Here is a 17954-nt window from a genome sequence, read left to right as displayed (position 1 = left end):
ATTCAGATTTCCATTTTTCATAAAAGGCAAACTATATTGAAATTGTTTTCTCTTGGTCTAATATTAGAGAACTGGAGTTCCAGCAAAGAAAGCTACCTATGCAGGACAAAATGTTTTGTTTCCTGGCAGATGATCTGAGCAAGCAGTAGGACTTGTTCTGGTACCTTCTAGGATTAAGAAAAGCTCTAGGGGTCAGGGTGAAAGGGGTCCTTGAATAGCCTGGTGGGAAGGCAGGGGTGGCTGTACATGAACACCGCTGGGCTGGACCTGCCAGTTTAAACCATGTTGGACTCCAGTGGCAGCTTGTTAATCGTTTGGCGGCAGGACTGGGACAAGCCTGCTGTAGCTGCAGCGAGTCCGGGGTGCTGACCAGTGGTCCCATGCTGCCTACGGTCTGACTGCCCTGCCTGCTGGGGGCTAGAGGTACAGGGCCACGGCAGGCAGGAGTAAGCACGCAGAGGTCCTGCTCTCCTTTACTGTAAATGGAGGTGTGAGAATTATGAAAAATCACCTGTAAAAGGCACCTTCCCAAAGCTGTCTGAAGACCAAGATGAGCTCAGAAAAGGGGTGATAACTAATGGAGGGCACACTGGGTGGGGAGAATAGGAGCTGGTCACAGGGAGCACTGGCAATGCTAAGAACCTGCCATCTAACTGCAAGTCAGATCCTGTACATCTCAGGTTTCCGGAAAAGGGTCTTACCAATTTCCGGGACCTATCCAGAAATATACCATTGGCCAGGAGGAGTATAAGAAGCCCTTTTTGGGTGTGTGTGTGGGGTGGGGTGGGGTTGTTACTAAAAATGTATAACTAGGATGCCTGGGTGGCTCAGTCGGTTACATGTCTGCCTTCGGCTACGGTAATGATCCCGGGGTCCTGGGATCGAGTCCCTGCATTGGGCTCCTTGCTCAGCGGGGAGCCTGCTTCTCCCTCTGCCTGCCACTCTCCCTGCTTGTGCTCTTTCTCTCTCTCTCTGACAAATAAATAAAATATTAAAATAATAAAATAAAATAAAATAAAATATAAAATAAAATAAATAATAAAATAAAATAAAATAAAAGTGTAACCATGAACAGCAAAAGCAGTGATGTGGGGGGGGGGGGATAGCTTAAGTGAGAAACATTCCCAAAGATCCTTATGCTGTCCTGTATTTCAAAAATCTTTCACAGGGGCGCCTGGGTGGCTCAGGTGGTTGAGCATCTGCCTTCAGCTCGGGTCATGATCCTGGAGTCCTGGGATCGAGCCCCGCATCGGGCTCTCTGCTCTGCGGGAAGCCTGTTTCTCTCTCTCCCACTCCCCCTGCTTGTGTTCCCTCTCTCGCTGTGTATCTCTCTGTCAAATAAACAAATAAATAAAAATCTTAAAAAAAAAATCTTTCACAAATAAAGGTTCCAGTAATCAGGGAATACATTTGCAATACATAAGCTGCATTTCCTTGGCCCTGAGCCTACTGAACACTAACCTGCTGGGAAGCATTAAGGCAAGTGTTTGCTGAAGACCTACATTTTCCCTTGTCTTGCACCCATTTTCCCCTTTCTTTTGGTAACAATCTTTCCCCCCACCCTGCTTTGGGAAATAATCTTCCCCAGCACTGCATGTCATGTCAGTCAAAATGCGCTATCCTCCCCTTGACTCCTGAGCCAGGTGGCACAAGGACAGAAAATGGCTTGTGATGATTTGTCCCAGTGGCTGCAGCCTGAGGAGACATCTCAGTTCTGCTTCCAAGAGCTATCCTTTGTAAGCCTGCATGCTCAACCTTTCCAACCTTTCCTTCAGTTCTCTGAGCTACCCTCCAACAATCTTTTTTTTTTCTTGGTTGTCTTTGCTGTTTATAACCAAAACCCCCTCATACAGTACTGTTAAATATTTGAAAGAACTTTGAAACAAATGAGATAGATGTATACATACTGAGAAAACTGCAAATCTCTCTTCTCTTAGAGAAAATTCTTTCATGTTTGTGTCTATCTGGTGTTCTCTACTAAGAGGCAGCTTGGTTATTGAGAAAAGACCCCTGGATGTGGCTTTGTGACTTCAGACAAGTCATGTTGCTCCCGGTCCTTAATTTTCTCATCTATAGAAGGAAGAGGTTTGACTGAGTTATCCCCAAGGCCCCTTCTACCTTGAAGGCTCAGTAATTCCATAATGAAGTGATCTGAATCCATGCTTAACAAACTGAAGGGCCAAACATTCCAATAAACATAAGCCTGAGGCCTTGTCTTTTCGGACGTCAAGTCTCCAGCAGGTTCAACAGTAACTTGCCCCCTTCCACCTCACTTCTCTTCTCAAGGGCTTCTGTGCCAAAGGAGAGTTCAGGGCTTTTCCTTTCCTCCATCAGTTCAGACGGGTTCCGTGGCTGAGGTAGAAATCACAGTGCTATCACCAGGCGAATACAGTGCCAATTTCAGGAGAAATGAATAAGCAAGCACAGAGAGGAAGACTTTGTTTTTAAAAATCCTGTCAGTTTAGAAACCGGGGTGGGGATGGGGGTGTCTGGCAAATCCAGCCTCAAACACAGAGGTCCAATTGTCTCTTCATTTTGCACCACTACACCCAGTGTCTGGCACAGAATGCCCCGGTGTGTGTGTGCACTGCTTCGACGGCTTGGGGAGGTGACCAGATCGTACTGCCTCTTGCAGTCACATCATGTCCCATGCTGGGTGGGATGACAAAGCCACTCCACACTCAGCACAGGAAATGAAGACTCTAAACATACTATCAGGGTTTAATAGTGAGAATGGAAGAGGAGTATTTGCATAAGAGAAGGAAATCTCCGTCAAGGGTCCTTCCAAACCTTACCCTTTCTGCTTGGCTAGGATATCCACTTTCGTTAACAAATGGGCGAAGTTTATAATAAACAAGAAGAGAAGTGGTTTCAAGGATCATAGGATCATGGGCTTACTGCCTGTCATTGGGGTCACTCAAACTTACTCTAAGAAATAAGGCTATTACAGCTGGTTGGATTACTCTCTAGTTTTGTCATTTCATTAAATTCACTGGACCCCTGAGGAAAGTCATTGCCTTCTGCGCTCACTCAAGCACAAAAGCATCCCTGATAGTTGTGAGCAACCGAGCTAGGGCTGGTAAGCTTGCTTTCTTTGTTTAAATCAAACATACCTTCCTTTACTTTTTGTCTGATAGAATTTCAGCCCTTTTGGACTTTCTGGTCCTGACTGGATCTTCAGTCTGATCTGATCAGACGCCCTTTTTCCTCTTCCCTCTCCTCAAATCCCAACTCTGAGTTGGAGATGTTATGACCGACAGGTCTCGCACAGGGGGACTAGAATCATTAGACTGACTCCTCACCTGTACTGTATATATGACTGGCCATAAACTCGCCCCTTTACCTACTCAAGGCAGTGAGAAAGATATCTCTTCAGAACCCAGAGGCTTTCTAGGATCTAGAAATACACAGCTTCCGGCGCCACAGGTAATACTTACATGAGTCAGAAAAAGAATACAAATTCATAAATTGCTATGCAAATCTGCTTAGCAGCTCAGCTGAGAAAAATAACGCAGTTTTCTAGAAGTAGGATAATAAGGGAGTGAGAAAACGGAGTGAACTAGGTCATTCGTGTTTGTTACTTACTTTTTGCTCAAGTATTTTTGCTTCTCTGGTCCCACCTCTCCGTTAACCTTATTTCTGTCACACAACAAAACCCAGCCCTTCATAGGGGAACAGAATGCGGAACTCGGACCCCAGCTCTCGTGTGACCATGTGGCAATTTGCACAGAAGAGAAACCACTACCTACCTGAATTTTTGTCAGGCAGTCGGTTTATCCTCCACACAATGGAGTTGAAGGCATGTTCATACTTGGCAGTTCCCAGAGTGACTCTCATGACAGGCTCAGAGCCAGACATACTAGCTGAGCCAAAACTCGCCCCCCGGTTCACTTTGGCTTTTAAAGACTTTTCCCCCAGGACGCTTTCCCTGCGGAAGTTTTTCACCCACTCACTGGGCACAGGGTAACGAACCATCACATTCTCACAGGGAACCTGAGTGAGTGGGTCTCGGTTAGAGGAGAAGCCGGCTGACATCCTAAGCCAGCTCTGCACCTCCACCTCTGCCCCGCTGATGCTTGCTGCTGTCCTGAGTGTGAAAGGCAAGGTCTTCTCCGCAAATACTGTCCTGAACCGCATGAGCTCAAACCGGCAGGCATCCAAAGGGTTGAACAGAATAACCCGTGAGTTGTTGAATACATCCTCATCCACACACCCATGAAAACGGCACTGATGAAGCTTGATCCACTTTGTGGTGGTGGTGGGCATGATGTCTTGCCGGGAAACTATTTCGTTCCCTTTGATGAGGACATCGTTGAGGCCCAGGCGGCACTCTGCCAGCCCAGAGAGGAAACTCAGAATGTGGATCCGTGTCAAGACATGGTGCTGGAGAATCTGGTTGTCTCCTTTGCTCACAATGCCAGAGAATTCATCCTTGACATCCACAGTAATCTCCTCTTCAAGGTAGTTCAAGCCAACTGTGCTCAAGTCCATTGACAACACTGGCAGATTCATGAGCCGGTCCTGAACAGCGCGGATGAAACTCAGGAAGTCATCATAATTGGTGGTGCCCAGCTTAATCACTTGTTCCCTCTCTGCTATGTGGGCCACAGCGGGTTTGGGCTGGTATTTCTTCTTCTCCTTGTAGGTGACACGGTCTATTCGCAAGCTGTGGATCCTGCCATTGTCGTCATAGTTTTGGAGCCGGGGTTCCGAAATTTCATGGCAGATCTCCAGCTTGAACTCACGGAATGGTTTTTCTAGACCCTGCTCATAATACAGCTGCAGGTAACCACTGTCTGTCAGTTTGATGTAGATGGGTCCCCAGTGCCTAGATGACATGATGTTTTTCTTCTCAGGGATCCTTAGCATCATTGGCCACCCATCCCTGGGCTGGGACAGTGCTGAACCAGGTGGGTGGTCATCTAGTTCAACCCAGGCTATAGGGTCATCATCTGGTAGTGTCACACTGCCTAAATGATCAGGATCATCAATCTGGAGTTGTTTGAGTTTTTCAACAGCATCAGAGTGGGACTGGTTTTTGCTTGAGTCATCAAAACTGATGGCATCCTGATAGATGACAATGAGAGAATCTCTTTGGCTCTTGCCTGTGGCACTGGAAATGGAACTGTTTTGGGAGCGCCTCTCCTGCTCCTCAAAGAAAGCAATGAAAGGGTTGATAGGAGAGGGTTGGACATCCTGCAGAGTCTCATTCAGGAAAGGATTGGTTGCCCTCCAAGGTGGAGCCTCGGTTATGGAAGGTGGGTGGCTTAAGGATGAGATGTCCAGCTTCTGAACTTTGGAAAAGTTCATCAGAGTGCTCTTGGGACGTTCCCTCTTCTTAAATGACCCAGCTGAGTGATGAGGCACATTTGGGATCACAGATGCAACAGGTGGTGGGTTTGGCTTCAGGGGAGAGGTGACTGGTGGCAAAGGGCAGCTGACCTCATTGTCATCAAAAGTGACCCAGCTGGGGAAACGAGCAGAGGTCAGTGGAGTGGCAGGATGTCCATTCATGGCTGGACTACTGGCCTGCCAGCTGATAGCCTCCATCTCTACCTCTTCATCTTCCTGGACTGAGGAAGAACTGTCTAAAAGAAAAAGGAGAACATATGAGGGTTGCTACTCAGGGCCTCTTAGAAGTTTGGGAAACTGAGGTATGGGAATGAAGGATGACTAGAATTTTATCTGGAAATTCCAAAGCAGCTCATTACCTGTGTCAAGCGCTAGTCTAGGCACAGATCTTATAATTTTGTAATAAGCACAGCACAGGGGCCACACATCAAATGCAGTAAGAATACAAATGGGTCTATCAATATAGGAGCACCGATAGGACCAAGGTCCCTTGTAGTTTAACTCTTATACATTCTCCCTTTGATAGAAGTTTCTAGAATAGATGTTGTCCTTACTATGCTCTAAGGTATACATTAATTTTTAGACATTGAAAACCACCTCCTACATAAGATGATATAAAGCTGATCTCATCTCATTGAGCAAAACAAATTATCTGTTCTAAGTGATTGCAAATAATGTAATTGGAGGGATTTTCACCCAAATGTGATCAATAAATATTAAAAACAAATTATCAACACCCTTAAGATGAAATAAGTTCATACAAGTGAACAAGAAGACTATAAAAACTCCAACAGAAATATAGACAAGGGACATACACAGATAGCTCAGGAGAGAGAAACTAAAAATGTCTAATAAGCATGTGAAAAAATGTCCAATCTCACTAGTAATAAAAAAAATGTAAATTAAAAACAATCAGTGAACATTTTTAAAGTTTTTAGTCTTCAGTGAGGGTAAGGGTACCATGATATGAACAGTAAACAGACCTTTAATGGAACTGTAAGTTGCCATAAACTCTCTATAAGTCATTTGGCAATTTGTATTAAGGGTTTTACAAATGTGCATAAACAATAACTTAGTAATTTTGCCCTAGGGAAATAAATCCAAATTGTGAACCAAGTTTTGGGTAAATGTTAAGAAACTAGGGTATACAATAGAATAAGATCTAGCCATTAAAACATTTACAAGTACGTAGTAACATGAGAAAACACTCCTAATATAATCTCTTCTTTTTTCTCTAAAATACTTTTCCATCCACTTCCACTTGGGGCTTATTTATCTTATGGGGGAAAAGGGGGGTTATTATAAATAAAAACTCCACCTTAGCAGGGCCTTCAAGGGAGGGGATACAGGACTTGAGTTTCCATGTGGGAAAGAGCCAAACTTTTCAGGTAGCATAAAGACCCTGTGTTATCTGCTGGGACTGTGGAAAGGGAGGGAGAAATTGAAGCCTTTAGCAAGGAGTGGATTGTGTGAAGGAACGGCACAGAAAACAAGTGTGTGTCTGGCATATAGTAGATACTCGGTAAAAGGTTTGTTAATTGAGGAAGTGAGAAAAGAGACTTTGCATGGGGGCAGCTCTATTTTCTCTGTCCCTGGAGGAATGTGTATGGGGATCTCTGCTACCATTCCACCCACTGTTTCTGCTGCCAGTAATCTGGCATCAAAGAGAAATCGATGCTCAGTGCTTGAGTCAAGTAGCTGAGTTTTCTGACCACCTCACTAAACCTTCACGAATATCTAACCAAACGAAATTAGCAATGCCACACGTAATTGCAGGTGAAATTACGTGTGGATGGGATGGCTCGCTTGTTACTCATCTTTCCGAATGTATTTGTTCAAACAAAGAGTAATTCCCTCTACTGAAAACGTCACTTTGAAAATGTAGGTTAAGTATGTGAGCGCGCATACACACATATCCACACTCCTCCCAGAAATATAATGGGTAAAAAAGTGTTTTCTGTAGGCACAGCAACTACAAAAGGATTTCAAAGCATTTTTAAAATTAAAAATGAGACTTTCCTTCAAATTAATCATTAATCCACTTTTGCAGATGTGTGATTTATTTTCTGGAAAATGAAGGGAAAAGGGTCAGTAAACAACCCAGGTTTTTAGGATTTATATTTTATTACCATCATTTCTGCTACTACTACTATTATGATTGTACCAAAGGCTAAAGGGAACAATGTGGCCCTGAGTAAAATATAATCACTTCCTTGGAACAGTAACTGATCCTCCCTAGACAACTGGAAAAGGAGTGCATCTCAAAACTCATCAATTCTTTATGAAGCCACTCTAAGGCGCTTTTGTAACAGTACTGTTCCCACCCAAACAGCTTGGTACCGACCCAGCCCCTGTACCAGGGAGATCCTTTTTGCCTTGGGGCTCATCACCACTCCCTAGTTTGAATAAGCCAAAGTCCTTTTCCTTTGGAGGGTGCTTTTCTGCCAAAGCTGTTTATTCTTGCGGCCAAAGGATTCCCTTCTGTTGGGAATCTTGTCCCCAAAATAGCATTTCTCATTTTCCTCTATGAAGCCAAAAAAGAAAGGAGGGGGGAAAAAAAGGCCTTTGTCTCCAGTGAACATAATTTTTTTTTACAATAAATTCCTTTTTAAGTGAAGTTATTTAAAATCACACCAAGTCCTAGACAGTTTTGAAGCATGAGACTTCGAATACAATTTAAATGAAGTTTCTTTAAATCTGCAGGGAAAATTTTTAATTAAATTAATTTCTAGAGATTCTATATTCTCTTTGACAGCCATTAAAAAGAATCAAAAGACTTTGTTACAAAATAGTCTCTCTGTTGGCAGTTTCATCTCCCATGATTACAATCCATTTTAAAAATCCATCATTTGGGGCAGTAGTGGGGCATACGTCAAATTTCTGGAAATGAGATTTTCTTTCTACAAAATCATTTATAAAGAAAAAATGTCTTAATAAAGATACTTTTACAGATGAAAAGCAAAAGTGGTCTCTAGTTCACATGAAAATAAAGCAGTTCTTGGGGTGAACCCAAGGACTGACAAATACAACTTTAAAAAATAATCCCTTATTAACACTGACTTCCTTATTTGTAAGCTCTTAATTTTCCAGCATTTATCATTGAATGAAAGACATCTTCAGTTGTTTTTGCAAAGATTAGGTCATATATTTTCTGAGCCTCTTTTTTTTAAATTAATTTTTTTGATGTAGTGTTCCATGATTATTTGTGTGTAACACCCAGTGCTCCATTCAATACGTGCCCTCCTGTATTAATACCCATCACTGGGCTAACCCATCCCCTCACCCCCCTCCCCTCTAGAACCCTCAGTTTGTTTCTGAGTCCATAGTTCTGAGCCTCTTTTTATTAAAACTTCCTTATTATATTATTCGAGACTTTCATATGTAAAAAAAACAACTTATCTGTATGTAAAAATTTCTGGAAGAAAATATTTGTATCATACATGACAAAAACTTGGTATCCTTTTTGTAATATGACAGTGTATTCTTAATAAAAATGATACACCTGGGGCACCTGGGTGCCTCAGTCAGTTAAGCATCTGCCTTGGGCTCAGGTCATGATCCCAAAGTCCTGGGATGGAGCCCCAAGGTGGGCTCTCTGCTCAGCGGGGAGTCTACTTCTCCCTCTGCCTCTGTCCTACCCCTGCACTCATGTTTTGCTCTCTCTTAAATTAAAAAAAAAAAAAAATTCTTAAAAAAAAGATACACCCTCACCAAAAAATTAAATAAAATAAAATAGGGTAAGAACAGATAATTTGCTAATGAAGAAATATAAATGTCTAATAACTATTTGGGAAAGAAGTTTAACCTTATAAAACAATAAATACAATTATCTCTGTGTCAAAGAGACAAAAATTTAGTATGACTAATAATCATTATTTGTGACACAAGGAAATTTACACTCTGATGGAAGTGTTCAAAAAATCTTTCTGAGGGGCAATTTGAAAATTTGTATAAAAGTCTCAAAAAATGTGATCCAAAAACTCCAATTCACAGGAGTGTAATCTAAGAAAAGAACAAGACAGGCATGCAAAGAATAGTGGTATGTTTACCACAGTAACGTTTGTATCATAGAAAAATTGGAAACAACCTAAATGCCCAATAATGGGAGACTGGTCATATTAAGTATTCATAGCCCGAAAACAGAATCCCATGCAGCTATCAAGACAATGCTACTGATGCATGTTTATTTACGTGGAAGCTGATCATGATATATATTGTTGAGTGAATAGTAACGGGTACCTACAAACTGGAGTCAGCTTGCCTTGGTTTCAATTCTGTACCTGCAGCTTGTTAGCTAGGTGACTTTGGGCAAGTTGTTTCATTTCTCTGCAACTCAGTTTTCCCTGAGAAAATATTAAATCCTACCTGGCGGGGTTGTTGGGTAAATACAGATGCTAGAATTGTGCCTGGCAAGTAATAAATGTTCAGTAGGCGTCAGCTGTTATTACTACTACTACTAGAATGGTACATTTTCATGATATAAAGCATACATGTATTAAAAAGCTTTGGAATATAATAGTTCATAATATTTTGATGTGAAAACAGATGTCTCCTATGAGGTAAGAGGAGTTTTAAAAATATTAAATCTGTATTAAAAATACTGTTTGCTTACAAAAATAAAGAAATAACAGAAGGTCAAAACACATCTTTAGCACTCCTGCTAATTAACCTCAGAGAAAGAAAACAGTTTAGCTGTAATCCATGTTGATAAAGCAGTAGTTCGATCTTTCCCATGACACTTATGACTGATGTGGCTGATACTGGAAACACTGAAGGTGGGGAGCGGGGAAGCCGGCAAATTTCTCCAGTAAGAAATAGGCAAAAACTAATTATCTTCAGAACAAAATTAACTATCATCCAGAATTCCATTTTATTGACTTAGTAAAATAAAACCAAAGCCAAAAATCCAGCATAATTTTAATTACTATCTCTTCCACTTGCTACCTCCAAATTACTTTATTATGAGTTGGGCTGCTGCCAAACAAAAACCATGTATAAAAATCAGGTTCTCATTCGACACTACAGGGAGAACTGCTAGTACCTAAGAGCTTCCTAATGTCTTTACTGGTGCAAACAAAAAAAGAAATGGTGGGTAGAACTCATACAGAATTCAGCAAAGTGGCAGGATATAAAATCAATGCACAGAAATCAGTTGCAATTCTGTACACTAACAATGAGACAGAAGAAAGAGAAATTAAGGAGTTGATCCCATTTACAATTGTAACCCAAAACCATAAGATACCTAGAAATAAACCTAACCAAAGAGGCAAAGGATCTGTACTCAGAACACTATAGAACATTCATGAAAGAAATTGAGGAAGACATAAAGAAATGGAAAAACGTTCCATGCTCATGGATTGGAAGAACAAATAGTGTTAAAATGTCTATGCTACCTAGAACAGTCTATACATTCAAGGCAATCCCTATCAAAATACCATCAACTTTTTTCACAGAGCTGGAACAAACAACTCTAAAATTTGCTCGGAACCAGAAAGACCCTGAATAGCCAAAGGAATGTTGAAAAAGAAAACCAAAGTTGGTGGCATCACAATCCTGGATTTCAAGCTCTATTACAAAGCTGTAATCATCAAGACAGTAGGGTACTGGCACAAAAACAGACACATAGATCAATGGAACAGAATAGAGAGCCCAGAAATGGACCCTCACCTCTATGGTCAACTAATCTTCGACAAAGCAGGAAAGAATGTCCAATGGAAAAAAGACAGTTTCTTCAACAAATGGTGCTGGGAAAATTGGACAGCCACATGCAAAAGAATGAAACTGGACCATTTCCTTACACCACACACAAAAATAGACTCAAAATGGATGAAGGCTACATGTGAGAAAGGAATCCATCAAAATCCCTGAGGAGAACACAGTCAGCAACCTCTCTGACCTCAGCAACAGCAACTTCTTGTTAGACACGTCTCCAAAGGCAAGGGAAACAAAGGCAAAAATCAACTATTGGGACTTCATCAAGTAAAAAGCTTCTGCACAGCAAAGGAAACAGTCAACAAAACCAAAAGACAACTGACAGAATGGGAGAAGATATTTGCAAATGATATATCATATAAAGGGCTAGTATCCAAAATCTATAAAGAACTTATCAAACTCAACACCCAAAGAACAAATGATCCAATCAAGAAATGGGCAGAAGGCATGAACAGACATTTTTCCAAAGAAGACATCCAAATGGCCAACAGACACATGAAAAAGTGCTCAACATCGCTCGGCATCAGGGAAATCCAAATCAAAACCTCAATGAGATACCACCTCACACCAGTCAGAACGGCTAAAATTAGCAAGTCAGGAAACGACAGATGTTGGCGTGGATGTGGAGAAAGGGGAACCTTCTTACACTGTTGGTGGGCATGCAAGCTGGTGCAGCCACTCTGAAAAACAGTATGGAGGTTCCTCAAAAAATAGAAAATAGAGCTACCCTATTACCCAACAATTGCACTACTAGGTATTTACCCCAAAGATACAAACATAGTGATCCGAATGGGCACCTGCACCCCAATGTTCATAGCAGCAATGTCCACAATAGCCAAATTATGGAAAGAACCCAGATGTCCATCGACAGATGAATGGATAAAGAAGATGTGAAATATATATATATACACACACACACACACACACAAAATCAAAAAAAAAAAAAAAAGAAATCTTGCCATTTGCAATGGTGTGGCTGGAACTAAAGGGTATTATGCTAAGCGAAGTAAGTCAATCAGAGAAAGACAATTATCATGTGGTAATGGAATAAATAATTCCACATATGATCTCACTCATATGTGGAATTTAAGAAACAAAACAGAGGATCATAGGGTAAGGAGGAAAAAATAAAACAAGACGAAACCAGAGAGGGAGACAAACCATAAGAGACTCTTAATCACTGGAAACAAACTGAGGGTTACTGGAGGGGAGGGAAGCGGGGGGGACGGGGTAACTGGGTGATGGACATTAAGGAGGGCACGTGATGCAATGAGCACTGGGTGTTATATCAGATTGATGAATCACTGACTTCTACCTTTGAAACCTCTACCTCTGTATTACACTGTAAGTTAATTAATTGAATTTAAATTAAAAAAGTGAAAAGAAAAAAAAAAGAAATGGAGGATCCTTTCAATGTTAGACCACAATCTATTTTAAGTTCCCCAAAGATTAAATTAAATGATTACAATGGTAGTCAAAGTCACTAATCTGAAGAAGAAGTCAGAACTATGGGGGAAGATTAAGTTTCTATATTTTGAATACAGCAGATACTCTGTCATCTTCTTTCCCCATTTGTTAACCTAATGTGTGCATTCAATGACAAATGCAAAAAACTTACTGAGAGCTATTCACTGGAAGTTATTTTCAGTGGCAAGAACACATATTCTGAGATTATTGCAGTTTTCTCAAGATGAGACCACAGTCACTGTTACACAAGAGCATATACTGAAAACCTCAGATGCACAGCAGGCCCTTACATATTTGTGGATTGATCTGTAGAGTGAAAAGAGGAACATGGAATTTTCGGGCTTGAAGAGATTTTAGAAATAATGAAACTTGACCCCTTCATTTTGCTGAGAAGACCAAGGCTCAGGAAGTTTAAGTGGACTGCCCAAGGTGACATTTAAAAAGTCTGACTTTTGGGCGCCTGGGTGGCTCAGCTGGTTAAGCGACTGCCTTCGGCTCAGGTCATGATCCTGGGATAGAGCCCCACATCAGACCCCCTGCTCTGTGGGGAGCCTGCTTCTCCCTCTCCCTCTGCCTGCAGCTCCCCCTGCTTGTGATCTCTCTCTCTCTTTGTCAAATAAATAAAATCTTAAAAAAAAAAGTCCTACTTTTAATGTTCACTAACTCTGATATTTTCTTAATGCTTGTTTGTTAAAAGCTAAAATCCCATTGCCTTTGAGATTGGCAAGAGTTACCTTGACCCACACCTTTTCAGGAGCATTGTTCAGTAGGGGAAAAGAAATTAAAACAAGGATTTACATCCATTTATACAAAGAAGCCTTTGGGCGTAAGGTCAGGTGATGTCATCCCCTGATGTGTGAATGTGTAAGGGTGAGAGAAGAGTCATTAGTCTGAACTTTACCAAGGGAGCTTCTAACTGGGATAAAAAAACAAAACAAAACTGAGACCTGCTTAGTCATCACAATACACTGATAAAGAGAGCCAGAGGGTTTGAGTCTATTCATCTCTCCTTAGCATTCTCCAGGAGATAGGATGGATGCACTGACGCTGGTCAGAGATATCCTCAAAGTAAAGAAGCCGATTCATAGAACTACCACTTAACTATTTGAGCAAATCCCTAGCAGGAGCATTTGACACTACATTTCAGTTTCTATTTGCTAAGAGGACCTAGGAAGCAGTATTGAGTTTCCCTGCCAACTCCCTCCCTGTTTATCAAGATGAGCTAACCCAACACGTTTTATCTCCTTTTTGCTGAGAAAAGCAAGCATCAGACTTTAAGTTTGATGAATGTCTCGGGAACTTGTGTGTTCCTGATGAATCTGTTCCCTCTGGTTCTAAACCTTTGCTTCTGTTTTGCCCCTGCTCACTTTGCCAGTACTCAGTCTTTGGATCCCAGCTTTTGGCTTCTTCCTCTAAGAATTAAACCTCCACTCAACTGGCTTACTGGTTCCCTGGCTTACTATGCCTTTCCGATATCACCTCTTCATGTTGTCTTAGATGAAGACACTATTCTTCAACTCCCACCAGGGCAGAGATCTTATTGTAACACCTTGCTGTTGTCTGAGGGAACCAAGTCCAGTTCCCCAGCAGAGGTCACAGGCAGGGAGCAGGGACAGATTCCAATATCTATAACAAATTGAAAAATCAACATTCCATTTTATAAATTAATCTCTTAACGTTTTATACATTAGGGTGTATCAAAGACTTAACTAGTAATAAGGCCTGCTGAGAACCTTACCTGTGTTTTATTTGTTATTGCCATAGCAAAAAGCTCCTGTATTTCCCTCTCATCCTTGACCATTTGAGCACACCAAAGAAGGTTCAACAAAAAGGGCTTTCTAGGGTGTAAGCCTTTTTGGATAGGCAATGAAGCTCTGCTTAATGGACCATTACATTCTTCTCTGATGTCCTAAATAGACATTTTCCCAAGACAAATGGCCAACAGAGGGGCGCCTGGGTGGCTCAGTTGGTTAAGCATCTGACTTTGGCTCAGGTCATGACCTCGGAGTCCTGGGATCGAGCCCTGCCTGGGGCAGCCCACTCAGCAGGGAATCTGCTTGAGATTCTCCCTCTCCCTCTGCCCCTCCCTCCACTTGTGCTCTCTCTCTCAAATAAATAAAATCTTTTAAAAAATGGCCAACAGACATATGAAAAGATATTCAACATCACTAATCAACAGGAAAATGCAACTAAAAACCACAATGAGATATCTATCACCTTACACCAGTCAGAATGGCTAAAATAAAAAAGACAAGTAATAAGTGTTGACAAGGATGTGGAGAAAAAGCAACCTTTTGTGCACCGCTGGTGGGAATGTGAAGTGGGACAGCCAATGTGGGAAACAGTAAGGAGGTTCCTCAAAAAATTAAAAATAGAACTACCATATGATCCATTAATTTCACTACTAGGTATTTACCAAAAGAAAATGAAAACACTAATTTGAAAAGATACATACACCGCTGTGTTTATTGTAGCATTATTTACAATAGCTGAATATGGAAGCAACCTAAGGGGTCTATAGATAGATGAAGGGATCAGGAAGATGTGACACACACACACCACACACACCACACACACATACCACATACACACACACACACACACACCACACACACATACCACATACACACACACACCACACACACACACACCACATACACACACACACCACACACACACCCCCCCACACACACCACACACACACACCACACACACACACACACACACCACACACACACACACACACACCACACACACACACCACCACACACATATGCACAATGGAATATTATGCAGCCATAAAAAAAGATGAAGTCATGTCATTTGCAATAACATGGATGGACCTAGAGGGTATTATTGTAAGTGAAGTAAGTAGGTTGAGAAAGACAAATACCATATGATTTCACTCATATGTGGAATTAAAAAACATGAAGAAACAAAAGCAGAATGAGACCTATAAATACAGGGAACAAACTGATAGTTGCTAGAGGGAAAGGGGTGGGGGGAGGGGCAAAATGAATGAAGGGGAGTGAGAGACACAGGCTTCCAGTTATGGAATGAATATGTCACAAGAATAAAAAACACAGCATAGGGAATACATAGTCAATGGTATTGTAGTAGCATTGTATGGGGACAGATGGTAGCTACACTCGCAGTGTGCATAGCATAAGGCATGAGGAAGCTGAATCACTATGTTCTGCACCTGAAACTAATGTAACATTGTGTGTCGACTATACTCAAATAGAAATTAAAAAAAACAACAACTCATCTCTGGTGTGATGAGAAGTGGAAAGGTTCTTTTGGTTCAGGAGCTTAAAAGAGAAGGAGAAGCATCCAGAAGTTACTGCAAGGGAGAATGTATGGAAGGGGCAAGGGGCAAAGAGGGTCTCCATTCTGACTCTGAGTTGAGCAGAGTTTTTATACCCAGGAAGTGCCAGAGGTGGGGACCAGGACAAGGAGCGTCTGCAGGGGCACTGGGACAATGTCCATGCCCTTCCTGTGATCAGGACAGGTGACCCATCAGGCCCGCCTGTCCCTCTGCCACAGTGGACGTCTCACCCATGTGTGCCCCCATAACCTTACTCACTATTCTTCTGGCTACGACATGAGGAAACAGCCCAGCAACAACCCGTCTGAGCCTTAGTAACAGGAACTGCTACTTCTCCAAGGCTGACTCTGTAAATTCAGCAGGGGGCTTGTGATAAGGGCAAAGAAATAGAGCTGGGGGCTCTCACAAAGTATTCCATAGGCTTGGGTACATGTCTGTTGGGGATAAGGAGAAGAGCGGGCATTCGGACTGAGTCTGTATCAAGCCTGTCTTCTATGTGAGAACTGCTAGGCTATAATATAGCTTCCAGGAGAAATTCAAAAGGTCTGTTGGTGGCAGGGGTACCATCAGCTGGTCTAAGATCACCCATACAAAGGCTAAGGACAATTTCCACTAGCTGAAAAGATCTCTATAAATGATTCCCTTTCACCTATATTGCCCAAAGCTCATTACTTTATTCTATATGGACTTTCCAGCAATGACAATAACAAAATAACCAACAGCTCCTGTATGAAATAAGCCACTTCTTTTCAATTGAATTTGGAGTTGGTAATTTGTTTTCATTTCAATACTTATCCAGCTCCTGTTTAGTTACCAAGATAAAGGAGACATTCTATATTTATTTATTTATTTTTTTGAGAGAGAAAGCATGAGCACATGCACGCACAGGGTGGGAGGAGGGACAAGGGGAGAGGGGAGAGAATTTTAAGCAGCTCCATGCTCAGTGTGGAGCCTGACACAGGGCTCGATCTCAGGAGATCATGAGATCTGAGATCATGACCTGAGTCAAAATCAAGAGTCGGATACTTAACCTACTGAACCATCAAGGTGGCCCAAGAGACGCTCTTATACAGACTGATGGTAGATGAAATTTATAAACTGTAAACATACCAAGTTAAGATAATTTCTTAGTAAAATAGGACAGCAACTAATTTCTAGCATGACCATATATTTATTCTTGCAGGTAGAGATGATTTGTATTTCTGAACATCTCAAATTTTTCAGAAGCCCTCATGAGGTAGATAATCTGCAGGCAAACAGTGAAATGCTATTTCCAGATGGTTCACCCATTCGGTACTTTTCCTGACTTGCTATAGCATCCACACTGTCTGGCATATATACACCAGTGTCTCCTGGGTGGACACAAGACTCATAAAGGAAAGGCTAGTTTAAAAGTGGTTTGTGCTAACGACGGATTGAATTCCTGGCTTCGTGCTGGTCTCTACTGCCTGTTTTGTGCCACTGTAGGCAATAGAGGGTAAAGCTTGGGCCCTGGAGTCTGATCAACCTGGCTCTGCCATTAGAAAACTACGAGCTCTTGGGCACACTACTTCACCCTCTCTAAACCTCAGGATTTCTCAGCTGTCAAGGCAAATAACATAAAGTTGTGAGGGTAAATGAGATCATTAATAGACACTGAATTTAACTGGCCCACAGCTCAATAAATGTTAGCTATCACAATAAAAAATATGTAACCATTATTTCAGAGTTCTCAAGGAAGCAAAAAAAGAGAGGGGGAAGAGAGCAGAGAGAATGCCTTTGAAGTTGTATTAATGATCTGATGGAGATTGAAGGACATATTGAAGAGGGAAAGGAGGAAGAAAAATGGAAGGAAGGGAAAGAGCGATGGAGAAGGAGAGAGGACTGTCTCAGATTATGATTCCATGTGTCCAAATCTTTCCACAATTATTGCATAGATAAATCCCCAAAGGCTTGGGGATGACAAGATAGGAGGGTCTGCATTCACAACGTCATTGTGACTACAACAAAGTAGCACTAGTCTATCACGTAAGAGAAGTGTTAAGGCTTGAGTACACTCTGCTCAAGACAGAACATCCAACTTTCTGTTATCCCTCTGGTACTAAGAATTGCCTAT

General features: G+C 41.7%; 1 protein-coding gene across 3 annotated transcripts in view; it reads right to left on the bottom strand.

Annotated features, from left to right (window-relative positions):
* STON2 (stonin 2) overlaps window positions 1-17954 on the bottom strand; it is a 139464-nt gene that overhangs the window by 7201 nt on the left and 114309 nt on the right. For all 3 annotated transcript variants that reach the window (XM_028098643.2, XM_088024488.1, XM_088024489.1), the window contains one exon: window positions 3750-5588. In XM_028098643.2, coding sequence (XP_027954444.2) covers window positions 3750-5588 — 1839 coding nt within the window. The remainder of the gene's footprint in view (window positions 1-3749; window positions 5589-17954) is intronic.

This window comes from Eumetopias jubatus, unplaced genomic scaffold, assembly GCF_037043125.1.
Source record: "Eumetopias jubatus isolate StellerSeaLion01/CBP00866 unplaced genomic scaffold, mEumJub1_p1.0 scaffold_7, whole genome shotgun sequence".
In the NCBI taxonomy this organism is placed as follows: domain Eukaryota; kingdom Metazoa; phylum Chordata; class Mammalia; order Carnivora; family Otariidae; genus Eumetopias; species Eumetopias jubatus.
This window is presented reverse-complemented; position numbering and strand designations above follow the sequence as displayed.